At 33.4% G+C, this 18,203-nt stretch overlaps 1 protein-coding gene and 1 long non-coding RNA gene across 2 annotated transcripts; one reads left to right on the top strand and one right to left on the bottom strand.

Moving 5' to 3' along the window:
* Positions 1-8,263: 8,263 nt before the first annotated feature.
* Positions 8,264-9,486, top strand: LOC143576650 (uncharacterized). Its single transcript, XR_013142980.1, has 3 exons — positions 8,264-8,306; positions 9,163-9,220; positions 9,317-9,486. It is a non-coding gene; the product is annotated as an uncharacterized LOC143576650 (long non-coding RNA).
* A 2,511-nt stretch (positions 9,487-11,997) lies between these two features.
* Positions 11,998-15,388, bottom strand: LOC143576649 (putative glycosyltransferase At5g03795). Its single transcript, XM_077060693.1, has 4 exons — positions 15,135-15,388; positions 13,358-13,703; positions 12,833-13,141; positions 11,998-12,539 (listed from the first exon to the last, which is right to left on the bottom strand). The coding sequence occupies exons 1-4, from the start codon at positions 15,386-15,388 to the stop codon at positions 12,165-12,167; spliced, it is 1,284 nt and encodes a 427-aa protein (XP_076916808.1). The 3' UTR covers positions 11,998-12,164.
* Between the last annotated feature and the right edge of the window lie 2,815 nt (positions 15,389-18,203).

Genomic DNA, 18,203 nt, shown 5'->3' with positions numbered 1-18,203 from the left:
CGTTTTCGATCTCAGTGAATTGCCTATTCAAAACAAAAATCTCAGTGACCAGTACAATTACAACTTTTAAACTCTTTCGCAACCGGCAGTTACCGCCATTGTTCATAAATAACATATTTTTTTAAATTAATAAAATTAAAGAACTCAAACGGTAATTCCAATAAACAATCGCCATTACTTTTTTTTTTTTTTATTTTATTATCTTTCCTAGGTTAAAAACTCATGTATGCACGGGTTAAGTAAATAAATTACTTCAAAAGCGCGTATTACACGGACCAAATAATGAACACGATACAACTTTTAAACCTCAGAATACTTCACACGATTGAAATTTAAGTTTATGAATGAAAAATGAAAAATAATCAATTCTAGATACAAGATTTAAATATAGTTACACACAAATTAGATCAACAAAAATTTAGACTCTCAATAGCAAGCATGTCATATATTTGTTAAAACTCGAAAAACTAATCAAACATCGTTAGAAAATCATCCTTGTCTAAATAGTTAAACAAATTAGCCAAGATATTAACGTGATGAATCCATTAACCGAATGCAATCTCCCAATCTAATGAGCTTGAATTGCCGATCTTTACTCCTAAACTACTCCTTTGATCCCCGGTTAAATCCTAGCCGTCAACCTTCCGGAAATGCCGTCCTCTGAATCTCTGATTCTTTCTTTTATGCGTTTCTTCAGACTCCTGCCGTCACCATTTATTTATGCTTTTATGTTTTACCTACCTTCTTTGTGACATGCTTAATATAGCCCAACTTGATTACAACATTTGATGGCCCATTAATCATTCCTTTTATTTTTATGTTGGAAATACTTGTGCGGCTTTCACTTTTGACCATTTAGCATCTGTACAGATGAAATGTGTGTAGCTCCATAATTATGGTTTCTAATTTGATGAGAGCTAATGGTAGTTAAAAGATTATTGAGTCCTTGCCCTAATTTAACTGTCACAACACAACAATCGTTTCATAATTCGATCATGCGGTCCTAGAACTCTCCCATAACTCTATTCATCGTAATTGAAGGGAAATTAGACTCCACCATCATGGCCTCATGTTATCCAACACTTAGAGAAACGAATCTTCTCTATCAACTAGGTTTTACCAACTTATTATTTACATAATAAATTAATTTGGGACTTGTTTTTATTAATTTAGTGAACATACCCAACACAAGGTTCCTTTTTGTCTAATCCATAGAACTCATACACCAAAAACCTACATAAACAAGAAAACTAATACAAATAAATAAATAACATTAGTATATTTTCTTTCATGGTTTTGATTTACTATCATGAAAGCTTCCCCAGGTTTACATTTTTTATATCATTATTATTATATTATACTAAACAAGAATACAACGCAGGCTTTTTCTTTACGAAATATTTGTTTGTATATAATAAATACCTTCAAGTTTTAGAATAACTTTACTGGTGATCGTGTGTAAGTCCCAAGTACGTGAATATAAACAATGAATAGGATCAATCTATATTCAAGGAGCGTCCAATGCAAAAAGGGTAAAATGAAAGATGCTATTTCCAAAAGCTTAGGTTTCATGAATACCCTCCAGCCTCCAGGGTATTTATAGTCCATGGCCTAAAATACACTAAAAAGTCCGTAAGGGCGGCCCATAGGGCGTTACAAAGGATAAACTGAGATGTGACAACGTTAAACGAGTTCAATGCAAAACATAAATACATACACAAGCGTATTATAATATATTTTAGTTTTACAATCTCTCTCTAGGCTTGAGTATGTCGAGGCACCTTCATCAATCCAATCGTATCTTCTCTCAGTCTTGAGGTAAAATAGATGTCTTTGTCCAAGTGTTTGAAAGTACCACCTTCAATGAATCAGTTATTGTTAACTGCTTTTGTAATGAAGTTGTTGAAGGCTATGACATGTAACACCTTAGGCGAATCCCACATCGGCCGTGGATTGGAGAGATCGTTGGTTCATAAGTAATGACCACGTCTCTTAAATCACTAACGAGTTTTGGGTTTAATGCTAGTGGACGAGAGGAGAGTTTCATAGTTAAGTGTACTTAGTTGGGAGTAGTATCGGGATGGTGACCTCCTGGGAGGTCTTCACATGCCTATGAAGCTAGACTGAGACTCAACTCTAGGAAAGGGTAATGGATTTCGATATAGCTTCATAAGATCCCCTTTGTTGAATCAACTCAAACTCATCAAAGTAACGATACTCTTTTTCATCACACTTTATAACAATTTCACCGGTTGTTGTGTCAAGTTCCCATTCTTTAAACTTCGCCAGGGTGTTATTTTGATATAGCTTCGTAAGATCCCCTTTGTTTTATAAATTGACCCAATACATGCACTAACTCATTAAATTATTCCATAATAGCCTATTGTTTACCATCTTGTATGAATTAAAATTACTTGCAAGAAATTTCTTGCTTGATGCATTCTCTACCATGTATTTTGACTCAAGTGAGTCCCAAACTTCGTTAGCAGATGCAGCCTCCTAGTACACATCAAACAGTGCATCTACCATTACATTCAAAATATGCCATCTCTAGATGTAATCATCATTTCCATTTAAGTCTCCTCTATTGACTTAAAGTTTTGTTTTTCACTTATTCCGGCATCAGTGTTGACGGAACATAAACATACAACTTTCAAAGTTGTTAACAGAATATGCATCTTTTTCTTCCGAGGTATGAAATCGTGACAATCAAATTTCTCTAACTTTGCAACCTTACTTGACATATTACAAACCGATTCTCTTGTCACCATCTTCAATTAATTGGTTTTATCTTTGTTGATTTGTGTTGGGGAGAAATCAAAATACAGAAAAACGAGTTATCCTTGGAAATTCTGTGAGTCGTGATATCATACTTTCAGATCAAAACTATTTGTGGTTTCCAAATCCTTGATCGGATAAACCTTAGATTGAATTTAGCAAGAATTAAGTATGAATATTGAGAGAGTTTTTAAACTAAAGAGAAACATACGATCAAGATGTAATTATTAGTGTTAAGAGTCACTAACTGCAATCACGTATTTGAATCCAAATTACACAAAATACGCTCTTATTTTTTACACAAAAAGCATACGAAATTTACGAAAAGGGGGTTTTAGCCCCTTGGACCCAGCTCGGGGATCTGCCCGCCGGTCCTTGAACCCCACTTTCAAGGGCACTGCACCAGACCCCGCCAATAGGGCGTTGCCTCCTTGGAACCCTTATTGCTTAGGGGTTGTACCTAGAAGGTTATTAAATCATAATAATTAATATCAAATAATTGTGCATTCCGTACCCGACTTTTCTCGATTCATATTATAATTAACTTGATAAATAAGTTATCAATTACACTAAAATAGCCAACAATTTGTTGATATATGATGTCTAACAAAATATAAGACTGATTTTGGGAATATTGAATTAGATAATTCATGAGAGCAAAGTGTGTGCAGTGTTTCCATTTTTGTAACCTATTTTTGCTGGTTTCTTATATACATGTCGATGGCCTCTCAAAAGTGTCATTCAGTTTCTCTCTATTAATTGCAATGCTCAAATAAGCCCAAGTCCATGTCTATTAATTTAAAAACCCAACTAAAATATATAACCCAAGTAGAGATGCCCAACTAATTAACTCGTTAATAATTAACAATATTTACTAGATTATCAAGTAGATCCAATAACACCAAATCATGTTGGATATAACTTAAATTTGACTGACATATATTTAGCTTGTTGTAAGCTTTGCATTATCTAAACATTTATCCTGATTCCAGGGATTTTTCATTTTTGTGAGTACGGGAAAAAATCGATTGGGTGAAAACACGTTGGGTCTAAAATCTAAATGGATGAAATCAAAATAAGTCGGATCTAAATGCTTTGGGTAAAGACAATTCATTATTATTTATCTAACAATATTAAAAAAAACTATGTAGGTGGAGGCATATAATGTATGTGTGTGGGCCATCGGGGGCAAATGTAAATTGTATTAATTTTGATGTTATTTTAATAATTTCGTGAAAATAACGTTAAAAGTGGCAGAAGATTAATCATGCATCATGTGACGATGTTGATAGCTGTGACAATCGTCAATTTCAGGTTAACTCCGTTAACTCAACTCCGTCAATTCAAACTTAAGATCACTGAATCTATAACGCACACCTCATTACATTTAAACTAGGGTTTAAATGACGCTTAGCACTTACTACATGTGTAGTCTTTCGGGAATTACACCGAAACGCAAACGAGTTGACGCAAACAATTGGTGAATAAACGAAAAACGTCAAAACAGTAATTATGTGATAATTATGTGTTAGACTTATGTGTTGTGTGATAACATCGTTATAAACACTAACTCAAGATGTAAACAAGTTAGTTTAAGCTAGATAAGTAATACTTAGAAGTGGAGGGGCCAAAGTGTAACATAGTATTATTATAAATAATAATAATAAACCCTAACTTATTCTTTCTCTCCCCACACAATCCGATCGGCCCTCCCCTTGGCTCCCTTGGCTGCCGTCGACATACACACACATACATACAATCAATTTCAAGCTTTTGATTGAAGATTAAGGTGCTAGGAAGGTATAAACGACTATCCTATGCATCCTTTATATTTAATCTTGATTTTTATTGGGTTAATTTCAAACCCTAGATTCCGATTTTTACATGTTATAGTGTTCATATGAGTTTGTTTGATTTGATGATGTATAGATGATGATTTGATAACTAGAATTGATATTGCTACATGTTAGTTGTTGTGTCTTTGATTTGAGTTCAAACAAAAACCCTAATCATGTATGTAATGTGTAATTGATGTGCATGGATAGTGATTATGGAGTCTAGAGTGTTATATGAATGAATGATGGTCCATAGATAGTTAATATGTTGAGTTTGGATGCAAACAGTTTCTGGACAGATTGTGTTATTGATGTTTAATTGACTGTAAATAAGTGTAAATGTGAAAATTGGTTAAGATTATTGATACTACAGTAAACTAGGTTGAGTCTAGTTTCTAAAGAATATAAATTTGAAATTTTTGGACTTGTAAAAGTTAACTTTTATGATTTTACAAAAACGTTGTGCAAAGCTGAGTTGTTAGACCTGCTGTTAGGTTGTTTTGTAAATATTATATCTCATGAATTACGAGACCAATTGGGTTGGTTCCACTTCTGGAAGTTGACTTATTGAGTTAGGAACCTAACCCAAGTGGTCTTGCATTTATTGGATTTTTCGTTTAACGGGAATTTCAAATAACATTCTGTTGCGCATGAATTTGCCTGTTATGAGTTTGTTGTAATGATTTGATGATTGTGAGAAACCTATGTGGAATAAAAATATAATAAAATATGTTATGGAAACCTAAGACATATATGTTTTTGTGATGAATTTTGGTAAATTAATTGTGATGCTATGATCGGTGAGATAGTACAATCTTTCAAGTAGAATTTCTGTCTCGGTGAAACTAGCTGCTGAATTTTGTGAAAATGCATGAAACATGATACTTGCTATATAATTGTTATGTTTTGACCAAATTGCCCTTGCGGGGAATAATTGCTAATTGATTGTCATGATTTGACCAAATTGCCCTCGTGGGGAAATATGGCTAGTTAATTGTTATGTGTTGACCAAATTGCCCTTACGGGGAGTAATTGCTAGTGATGTACTTTATGAATACATGACACGTATATAATTGCTTACACATGTAACGTATCACAAATACATTTGTTAAAATCACACACGATTCACAAACGAAACACGAAACATGTTATGTGCATAAGTATTATGTGCCGGGTCTAGAGACTCGATAATATTCCGACACTTAGAAAAATCTCTTTGTTGTTTTAGAACGCTAGAGAGAGTTTTTCTGTGACGCGCATCTTGGTGAATTATTTTGAGAATACTTCGCAAACAGTGAGTTTCACTTTCCCCTTTTTAAACTGTTTTCAAACGCTTTTCACTTGGGGGAGATAACATACTCCGAAAACGCATTTAAGATTTTGTTAATATAGATTATATATCACTTGTAAAGACTAAGTGGCAAACGCGTTAACTAAAGTCCTTCATTCACATCGAACCGTTTAATATTGGATAATAGCGAGTCATTGTTGAGTAGTACTACTGGGTTTGACAAACCCCACCCAACGCTAAACTCGACTGGAGGTCGAGTGGGTGTAATCTTGGCTAAACACATACCATAGTCGGGATAGACCTGGTGGCAAGGCAAATGATAAACAGTCAGCTTCGGTATCGAACACTTAGTGATACTTGTTTTATAGGCTAGCTACCTATAGATATATAATTGACATAACACTATCTGGTAACGCAAAACGCTGTAACGCAAAACGCTTAACGCAAAACACTGAACGCAAACGCTAAACGCGTTATTTTATATAAACTTGTGAACTCACCAACCTTGTGTTGACACTTTTAGTATGTTATTCTCAGGTAGCCGAGGCGGGCGCGCGGTTTAGGATCATGCATTGCTTGAAACACTTTTAACTATGCAAACTTATTTTTAACTGTTATCATTGGGTTTTAAGTCGTCCTGCGTGACGTAACATTGTTTTCTATGGTTTTACGCTTCCGCATTTAATTACTCGTAAACGTTTTCATGGTTTTGAAACTTTGTTTTATGGTTTGATTATAACTAATGATTCCGATCCTGTTAGTTCACACCCTCTGACGGTAAAACTCCGTTAGTGGATTTTGAGGGTGTGACAATAGCCGAAATACCATGGTGCATGCATCAATCGGCTAGTGTTATGTTGAGTGCTATGTGCTTTATTCCCAAAGTTTGATGCAAAACTACTATCGAGTCGGGGGGTCTCATCGGAATTAATCTCTATTTTCATGGGTAGAGGTAATGTTGTCTACATTTTACTCTCCTTAGACCCTACCATAGCTTTGCTATTGGTGGGATTTACCGGGTACGACGACGACGACGACGATGATGATGAAAATTGGATGATTAATGAATCGCCGTTAGTGTAAACTTGTTTCAATTTTATTCGCTAGTTTAAAAGTCATTTTAAGAAATACGGGCCGCAAGTTGAAAACCGGATTGCCGGTTTAAACTGGTATTTCTTAGAAAACCGATGGAACGATGTTCTAATAAACCGTTCCAAATACATGGCTCTACATACCAGTTGCCTTACCGAAATGCATTATAACCGGTTCAACCTACCTGTACGTACCGATTTTTAAAACACTGTTTAATATGATTCTAAGCCCACCTTAACTTTTCTTTGAACTTGCAGCTCAAAATGTTTGAATTATTATCCTTCACAAAAGACAGTTACTAAACGAAAGAAACACAGTTATCAAAACAAGAAAAAACATTAATTTATATTATAAAGTATACCTCAACTATTTTGTACGTAGGCTATGATACATTTTCCCACAAGTCTCGTAATGGACAATTAGAGGAATATTTTTTTTAACGTCATGACAAGTTTATTTTATAAACCCAAGACATAATAGTCCACTTTTCACAAGGTCAACAACATCTGCATTCATAAAAAAAACGACACTCAAGAATAAAAACAAAAATCATTTATAGCTTGTTTACGTGGCCCATTAAGCTAACCGAAGCTTTTCATACATATTGTAATATTTATTGGGCAAGTCGCCACTTGATGTAAACTAAGACAATGAAATCTACAACTTTTCAACACCACCAAAATTGCTTAGTTTAGTCCGAACTTTCACAATATTCAGACATTATATAGCATCTTCCTCCTTAGCCCAAATCGTCTCAACATTTCCTTATTACATCCTTTGAACCACTTGTGTTTGGCTAGTGAAACATGGGTTTGAATCGGTGTGATCAAGGGTCTGGGAAAGAGCGGTTAAAGTGGACTCAAGAACTCCATGATTTGTTTGAAAAGGCAGTTAATCAGCTTGGCGGTCCTGATAGTAAGTACATAGATGTGTTGTTTTATAATGTTGAACCATAAAACATGTTATTCATATAGGCTACATCATATCATTGATCTCGGCTAGCAGCCCATCTTTGTATAATGAATCCTGAGTGATGTGAAATCGCAGGGGCGACACCGAAGGGGTATATTGAAGGCTATGGGGATTGATGGACTTACAATCTACCATGTTAAAAGCCCCTTGCAGGTTCTATATATTGAATGTTTTTATATGTTATCTTTTAAGGAACACAAACACTTAGAATAATGATGCTTGTGTTGTCTATTCTCAAAGATTTTGTGTTACGAACTGATTTAGTCATTCTAATTTTATTATATTTTTTGTTATGCAGAAATACAGAATGTCAAAATTTATTCCTGAATCATCAAGAAGTAAGCTCCAAAGCCTTCAATCCTAAACAAAGATAGCTCATATAAATATATCATACTATTTAAGTTTAAAAACACAATAATATAAATTAACCTTTCAAAAAAACAAAAAAACACTAATATAAATTAAGGGGTCTACTATACACGCACCACTCACAATCTAATCTCACACGACTTGCAAATGGCCTTTTGAGGTTCAACTGAATGTTCGTTTGAAGGTTAGGGCTAACATCATAGTCCCTTACTTTTTAAACGGTCTTGTTTGAGTCACTACTAGAAAACAATACATTTTGCTACAAATTTTCTACGATAAGTAATTCCAACAAATTTCAAACGACTTTTCAACAAAAAAAATAGCTATAATTATGCTACATTTTTGCAACAACATAGTGACAACACGATTTTTCGTTGGAAATTTGTTGCTAGCTTTCCTACAAAATCCAATAAAAGTTACATTTATCAGATTTTTTTTTATTTATATTGCATTTGAATTTTTTGTTGGAATTTTGTAGGAATGTTGTAGCAAACATTCTGTAGGAAGTTTGCAACAAGATATTCTTGTAGCAATTTGTTAGAAAAGTTGTTGGAAAACGGTTGAAAATGATTTTCAAGCATGTGTTTATCGAACATATCTTTTTTGTTGGAAAATTGTTAAAAAACGTGTTTTCCAAAAAATTATTTACCAAATTTGTTGTGGAAAAACACCTCATTTTCTTGTAGTGAGTTTGAGGGTGGAGTAGGATCCACATGCTTCTGAATTAGTTAATATTGTATCAGAATAATTTGATTGCTAGAATTAGGTTTTGCATTTGCATGGATACTTATATGTACTTGCCAACTGATGTTGTGTGACAAACAGGAGACAAGTTTGAGAAAAGAAGCATGTCCGAAATGTTTCCAAATTTCAGTGTAACATCGTGAGTAATTTCGTGACAACTTTTAACATCGATTATGAGGCACCAAGAATTTATTCAGTTTCACGTTATAATCTTTTTATGTCAAAATTTTCGCAGTGGCGCTCAGCTAAATGAAGCATTACAAATGCAAATGGAAGTTCAAAAGAGATTAAATGATCAACTTGAGGTACCTATTCACTTTACTTTTATATACTTCTCTTTTTATGATAGGAACAAGACATAAAATTAAGATACTTAATTTATGAATTATAACAATGATCAATATATTGTTTATGTAACAGGTACAAAAAAACTTGAAGCTGAAAATTGAAGCACAATCAAAATTTCTTGAGAAACTCACAGAGGATCAAAAATTCAGGACACATATTACCAAAATCAACATTAAGATGTCTCCAATATCTCTACCATCTTTGTGTGATGTGTCTGAATCAATCATGAAGGACTTCGAATCCGATTCTGAAGTCGACACAAACGAGATGAGATATCGACAAGATCAACGGTTACCAAAGAGGGCTAGAGTAGATGAACATGATCTCGCATCCACTCAGATATTCAAACATCCTTCACTCAACACTCAAAGCATTGTCATTCCAAAAGGTGGTGATTCGTTTCCCTCACAAGACAACATATTTCCTTGGGGTTTAGCCTTTTGCCAGTCGCCGCTGATTCCCACTACGTTTAATTCTTTTGGATAGAACGCGATTGTTTGTTCGCTCTTAAGAATTTGTGCATGTTGTATGGTATTGTACTTTAAATAAACTATCTTATAATCTTTGTTAAAGCATGGAATTCAACAAGTATTAGTTACCGATCAAGATGTGGTTTTTTTTTGGTACTTGCTATACTGTTTTAAATAATGCAAATATGCAATATATATATAGACATGGTGATATCGTGCTCACTGAGAATGGATGTAAACAAATTGGATTAGAATCGATGGGCACAGTTTTTAGACTCAACTACATTGGCAAAATGTAAAAAAAAAAATTAGGTGTGTAAGTGATTGCATATGTTAACAAGTTATGAAATTACATAACTTTGAGAATGTAAATTTGAAACACATGTAACTTTAACCGAGAGAATGTAAATTTGTTTAAAATGTTAATGTGTATAGTAAAAAATTTAGTCAATTTTCGTTTGGAAATGGTTAAATATAATTTTCAATTTTAGTTTTTTTTAATTGGTTTAGAAATGATTAAATATAATTTAGTTAATTTCATTTGCTAATTAATATGAATCATTTGATGACCTATCATGTTTAGATTGTTGACAAAAAGAAATGGAATTGATTCATTTGTGTATACCTTGTTAAACTTTGTTTGTTTCAATTCATTAATATTAGGCTAAAAAAGGCTTTGTGCAGTAATGGAATTGATAACTTTTTCCTACCGAAGTTGTTGTTTGGCAAGAGACAACAGAACATAGAAGGATTCGCAGCCCAATCAAAACCTGAAAGAGTCGAACTAGTAAGTTTTAACATTTTTTTCCATTTTTGTTCTCTCTTTTGAATCTTGAATTCTTGATAACTTGATTTAATTACATATTTACTTGCCAATTCACATAATTTTTTCCTTCTTTTGTTTAACAATTTAAGCCTACGTTAGATGCTTAATTGGTCATTTGAGGGCCTTAGTGGCCAATTTAGGGAATACTTTGACTCGACCATTTTAACCCGACTCAAATTTTGTGCCACCTTAAATTGTACCCTCCTTACCAAAACTTTATGCGTCCACCTCTGCTTATTTGCCAATACCATATAGAAATAACCCACCCTTATTCGCCAATACCATAGAGAATTAAGGTTTTGGCCTGGAAAGCTTTCTTGCATTCTCTAGTAACAATCACAAAGAACGTCTCCACCAAAAAAACAAACAACACTTAACCCATCGCCCATTACAACGTAATATTAAAACTTCTCCATTTTTCCCAAGTTAGGCCAGCATTTTTTCCCCGGTTCTTTACCCACAAGAAGCTTAACGCTTTAATCTACTGACCACACTCCCAAAGTTAATTGGTTTCCCCTCATGCACGAGTGCATTCCTTGCCCGTCAGAGACACCAAACCGTTGTCAAACACACCGCATTAAAAGCTTTTGTTTTCCGTTGTGATAGTTGATAAAACCGATGCAACTCCAACAAATCTTTAACCAAAAAGGCAAAAAATGGACTTATCTTACACCAAGACGAAATGATACACCACACCGATTGGGCAAATTGACACGAGACCACCAAATGTTCCGCCGACTCCAAATCCTCTTCACAAATCGGGCAAATGGCCGATGACACCATAACTCCTCTTTTAACCAACTCAACCATAACTGGGATACGTTCCATTTCCACTCTCCATGTGTGAATGACAACCTTTTTTGGGACCCAAATTTCCAACCGTATTATTCCATAACCCCTCTTTCTTGTATTCTCTGAACCGTTAGTTACACACATAAAAAATGCTTATTCGATAGTACTAATGGCTTTGTGATCAAAGGAAAAAGTCATCCCCATAGTGATTACCAACCTGAAAAAGACACTATTTATAAAATAAAAATAAAAAAAATCTATTTCACATCTAAACTAGCCTGATTAATACCGACAATGTTTTCATAGCAAATGCGCCACCATTGACAACTGTGACGTTCTGTGACATCCAAAACAATTGGAAGTCCCCAGTTTGAAGAACAAGGGGCGTTTAATCTTAATCTTGATGTAAATCTGGACTATATTACATATAAAAATGGCACAGGTAAAGATACAAATCATTCATTAAATTGTACGGCATAGATATAAATGATAAAGTTTTTTCTTGAACGGCATAGATAATATTATTAAGCAAAACCCGCTAGTAAGAAACTAGACTGGACGAGACATATACAAACCAACTTCTAAATGATAAGTTGTTTCTCACTCATAAATACATAAAAATTTATCTGAAGCTTAATAGTTGATGATCATGGTTGGTGAGGATCATGCTCATGAATACGAGTGTTCAATCTTCTTAGCCACATTGAGTGTAGAATCATATGAAAAACATCATATCTCTTGGGAGGATAATTCACCACAAAATGCCTTCTAACTTGAACACCATTTCTTTGCAATCTTATGTAGTTTCTTTGAGAAATTCCCATTAGAATGGTTTTCAAATTAGGGATGTTTTCAAGTCCAATATCAACTGAAAACTTTCGCCAATCCAATACGTCGTTGAAAGGGTTTGCGTAATGACTCTTTATAAGGACGGGCACACAACCCATGTATAGCGCTTCTACCATTCTCGGGCTAGCCACTTCCCACCCACTTGCGCAAATGCAATACTTGCTTTTTCTTATCTGAAAACAAATCAGTGTCTTAGAAATAAAAACCAATCAACATATTTGCATTTTAATTATTCCGTTAAATACATAAAACTATTTTATTACCATAATCTACCTTTTTAGAAAACTAAAAACAATTATAATTAGTCACATGACTCACAAGGACTATAAGATTTAGTCAATGTGAGCCATGTGGCCAATTAGGACTAAAAAAGATAGCCCAAATTTTTTATTTACTAGTAAATATAGATTAAAGTTGTCACGTCTAAGTTTTAAATATGAAGCACTATGATTTTATTAAAACTTACATCGTCATAATAATTCTCGCCCTTTGGAAGGTATTTTTGAATTTTGACCCCATCTTCAGTCTTGTTTTCCCAATGATCAAGAAGCACTTGGCGAATGTAGCCATGAACACCACCTGAGAAGAAGACTAGGGTGGTTCGTTTAGATGGGGATGGACCACCTAGCAACCCTTCGGTTGTACCACGAGGAAGATATATTTCTGGGATGGAGACGTCTCTTGTTAGGTTGAATCCCTCTGAGGTATTCGCGTTACAAAGAGCTCGGATTGAATTCTTGTATAAGGTAGGAATCGCAGACGAGATTATAGGTCCCTACATCATGTCAAAATTAGGGTCATTTTACCTGGAGTGTGTGCAACATATTTATATTAAGTGACAAAAATATCTTAACCCTCCCTCCATGATGCTATGAGTGAGATTTTATTGAAAACGTTGACATGTTGGCACTAGCCAACTCTATATGAAATTATATACATATATTTTCGTTACGTTAATTTAAACGAATCAATAAAATGTATTTAAAAGTACCCAGTCATGACATGCAAGCATGAAGTGGTCAGCTCCAAGACTTCGATTCCAATATGGATGTTTCTCGGCTATGACATTGACATAGTCGACAACCGTGTTCATCATGTCACTCCAAAGTCGTGTTTCTCTAACAAAAACATACTGAACAATCGACACAATGCTAAATGGGAGGAAGAAAAGATGAGCATTTTCGGGATCTCTTGTGCGAAACCGACTAATTTCCATGTCATTTATGAAGATTCCTTCCATTCCCAGAATCCCATCGCAAGGTGCATTGTGGAAAACTGGTGGGTCGCCTTCTTCATAAACATATATTTTCAATTCTTTCTCCATCACTAGGTAACTCCTGTGGTAAAAGAAAATAGCAAAATAAAATCGATATTTTTACCATTGTATAAAATGTAATATTATCAGAATTTTAATAAAGAGTAAAAAGATTCAATAATTAATACAGTATTTTTTTTCCTAAAAATTTAAGGGTTAATTAGACTCATGAAATTGTTATTGCGTTTTTAAATGGCAGGCATTCGATTGATGTGGTAGTTTTTAAGGGAATATCTCATATAATAATAACTAAGTTTCAAAAGATGTTAATTATCTTTTTGCCCTTTTGTTACAGACATATTATCATTATAACTTCTTGCTAGCTTGCATTTCTTTTTATGATATTTCTTTATTTGTCTTTTAAAAAAAATATAATAATATGTAAACTTAATTACACCGTGGGGATTTGATAAAAAGTTTAAAACGTTACATTAATATGTGTGCAAAGTACTTTTGTGATACCCAAAAACTAGCATTAAAATACTCTTTAAAAATATCTAAACACCACCCGCATTTAATCTTACTAGGAGAAGTAGTTAATACATGTATTTCTTGTTTGAACATATTTTTAAATTCTTTTAATCATTTTAATAACTGAAAGATAATATTGACCCACCCATTCATCTTCATTTCATTCTTAGGGGGGGAGGGGTGGTTTCATTTTCCTCATACACACCACCCAATGGTGGTGTGCCACATCACTATCTTCAAATCTATCACATTTGATGGATTTTATAAGAGGTGTGGTGTGGTGTGATAGGTTTTGGTATACATACATACATATATATAGGTTTTTGTGTGAATGAGAGGAGTGTATTTGGGGTATATATAGAGAGAGAAAGAGAGTTTCATCACCCAAACCCACTAAATGCGTGATGGCCATCACGCAGCCATACCCCATCACGCTTGAAAAAGGACCGGTGGCGGTGTTGGGAAGCATATCACGCGTGATGGGAGGCATATCACGCAGTGTCCCGCCCCCTCTTAGGAGAAAGTCTAACTTCGGTGAAAAAAACTTTTGACCCAACCTAAAACTCATTTTTTTTTGTTACAGATGAGATTAAAACCCAATATCTCCAATGAAGTGTTTGAGTGTCCTACTTGTTTGAAAATATGTAACTTAATTTAATGATTCTTTTAATTATTATCAAATAACACAATAACAAAGTTATATAAACTCAGTAACTCATACCATATAAACTCTTTCTTTTTATTAATTAGTTACCAAAATTGCTACTGCAATAATCCCTTAAAAGATTTAAAGGCACCAAAAAAAAAATATATCAGAATTTTATATTCTTATGTTAAAGACAATTATTATTTTCTAATATTAGTATGAAAATAACAACCTTTCTTTTATCATAAATTATTGCTTTCCGCCAATTCAAGCGATGATTCACCATAAACGAATAATCTACAGAACAATACAACCAAAACTGAAATTAAAAGTTACCTATGAAATGAATTTGGGTTCCAATAAACTGAACCAGAAGGCACATAATCATCATCTTCCATCGTCTGATTTGCATAGCTTTTGATCAAAGCTCGAGATTTGGCTAACCGACCTTCAATTTTCTCCAAATTGCTAGTTTTTTTCATCTTTGTTTCACGATCAGCAACAGCATGATCAATTGAGATGAAGGATAGGATAATAAAAATATAACCAATAATAATAAGTGTTCTATTCTTCATATTCCGCATATTCATTGTCTCTTGTTTAAACCTGTGTGTATTTAATTTTCTCTCTAGAAAAATGTAGTTTCTCTCACTAGAATTTGGCTATATTGATTTATAGAATGTGATTTGCTTCCATAGCAAAAGTTTCTTAAACTAGGGGAATCTATTTGGTTACTGTTTCACATGGATGCATTGTCACTTGTACTTTGTAGGGATTTTAGAGAAAGGTACAAATTTCATGTTACAAGATTTATGTCTTTATAGGGTCTTCAAAGTAGGGATTTTACGCTCTAGTTTGATCGGTTTTAATAGACTAAAGATGCGAAATCATTGACTATAGCGTCAAGTAATGATAAAGCAATAATTTATGGTTGCTATTTTATATTTAAATATATTACAAACTAGTTTTTATCCCTGTATCACGTGGCTGTTTTATATTATTTGTTCTAATATTTATTTATTTTTTCAATTTATGGTTTTTTATTGTATAAAAGTTAATAATATACTTATGATTTGATGATAAATTGTTTCATAAATAAATAAGATGTTATAACCCGGTTTAAAGCTATATGGTTTTTTTGAGACCCAAGACCCGTTTATTTTTTTACTATAAAATTGGTTTTTTAATTTAAATAATATATATATCTTTTTTAAAATAAATAAGATATTAATTTTTATTATATCCTATTTTATAGGATTTTTACATCAATAATTTGACGAGAATAATTTTTAATTTAATGAGATGTTATAACTCGTTTAAGGAATATTTTGGTTTGGTAAGACCCATACCCATGAATTCGGGTCAAATGCATGAGAAGCTTCCATTTAAAAATCAAGCAAATCTGGTGACTCCAAAAGAAAGGGGAGCGACCACATCGTGAAACATAGGATTTTTATGTCTTCGTTTATATGTATTATAGAATTACGTACACACAGTCTCAAATTCTGTTGACTTAACCGTTAAAAAATCAAACTGAAACTTCATAATTGAACCATATAAATAACTAACCAGCATACTTTAAGTTTTGACTTTGGTCAAATTTAGTAGTTTATAATCAGGGCAGGTTCCGAGAACGCATAAAAATTTTGTGCTGAAGGCGAAAATTTTTTTGGACCTTATGTAGAAAGAGTATTTTGTTGGGTTTAAACAACTTAATTTTTATATGAGCTTACTTGGTTATAACTTGAGTTGTGTTAAAAAACTTTTGTATAAAAATGGGATTAAACATATCTAAAATGAGACCAGAACCCACAACTTTTTGGTTGGGAGTATTACATTTTTGCCACTAGACGAAACTAGTGGTTATATAACTGAGTTTAAACCCTAAATATACATATTGTTTAATAAAGAAACATTTATTTTAAAAATAAAAAATAAAAAATCCAGGCCTAGCGGGGTGTCGGGGGTGGCCATCGACTACCTTGTCACACCTTATGACTGGCCTTGTTTATAATGTCATTTATATATGTATATACATCAAATTAGTTCACGGAGTAAATTACATTATTTTGCTTTTTATGTTTTGATCAAATTTCAGATTTTGTCGCTTAACTAAGGCATTTAAAGTGATTGGCCTTTATGTTTTGGTTTCTATACATGTGATCTCCTTTAACCCTAAACTCATTTACTTTTTTGGTTAAGTTTGTTCTTGGGCATTTGCACATGAAGACATTTTGATCATTTTAGTTCACATGAAAAATGTAAGGACAAGACAAAAGGTGGATTTCGTGAGAAGTTCACCAAAAGTGAAAACTTCATCAAGATAAAAGGAAAAGAGATAAGTTTAATGAAGTTTTTGCAAAAGCTTGTTTTAGTATATATAGTAGTTTCACTGGTGTGTTCATTTGTGTGTGTTTTGAGAGGTGTAAGATTAGTCATCAGGGAGTTCACTTTGGGTTGGGATTGACAATATTCTATTATAATATACTACATGCAAGTTCTTATTCGTTTGTTGTTTGATGTATCACATATGCACACCCGTCACAAAGTAATTCGCGAACAATCTAGATCCATTAGGACTATGTAAGTGGTATTAGAGTCCGACTTGATACTCGGCTAGATCAAGAAGCATTTGTGATCAAGTGAAGAAAAATTGATTTAAATCATATCAAAGATGGTTTTCAGACTTTTGGTTGAGTTTGGGAGCAATTTGATGGATTTGGAGAACAAATATGACTTTTTTTTCATAAAAGTGTGCTATTGGAGTGCGTAAACCGATTTCAGACAGATTCGGTGATCCATTTGATGGATCATTCATGTAATTTTATTCAATTTTCTGTTTTGATATTTGAAGTTCAACAATGGTCGCTTGAATGTTTCCCCACGAACTTGGTATTCGACAGTTAGAAAAAACGAGAACTGTATGATAGTTTTCGCTTTATTAGTGGGCTATTAGAATAGCTTTCACTTTATTAGAATAGCGAAAGTTATTCTAATAGCTTTCGGCTTGTTTAGATGATTTTTCACCTTAACTTTAACCAGATGATAACCTGCATATGCGTACAAAATAATATATAAATATCAACACAAGATTGAGTGAGAAAGTCACCAGCTTTGATATAGTAATTATATATATATATATATATATATATATATATATATATATATATATATATAAGGTCAAAACTAATAATGTAGGTATAAATCAGTCAAACCATGAGCAAATAAAGGGTGTAAGTTGACCATGCCTCACGAACACGGGTTATGGCTACTATGACAAAATAAATGCGAATAAGGGTGCAGTTGACCATGCCTCATGAACACGGGCTATGGCTTCTATGACAGTCGTATGATCATACTATAATGTGATTATGACGGACCTCTCCGAATGCAATAAAATAAAAA

The sequence above is a fragment of the Bidens hawaiensis genome, unplaced genomic scaffold (assembly GCF_021521415.1).
Source record: "Bidens hawaiensis isolate Kalapana, Puna unplaced genomic scaffold, B.hawaiensis_p1.1 tig00028250_1, whole genome shotgun sequence".
In the NCBI taxonomy this organism is placed as follows: Eukaryota; Viridiplantae; Streptophyta; class Magnoliopsida; order Asterales; family Asteraceae; genus Bidens; species Bidens hawaiensis.
Note: the sequence above shows the minus strand (reverse complement) of the source record. Positions and strands in the feature narration are given on the sequence as shown.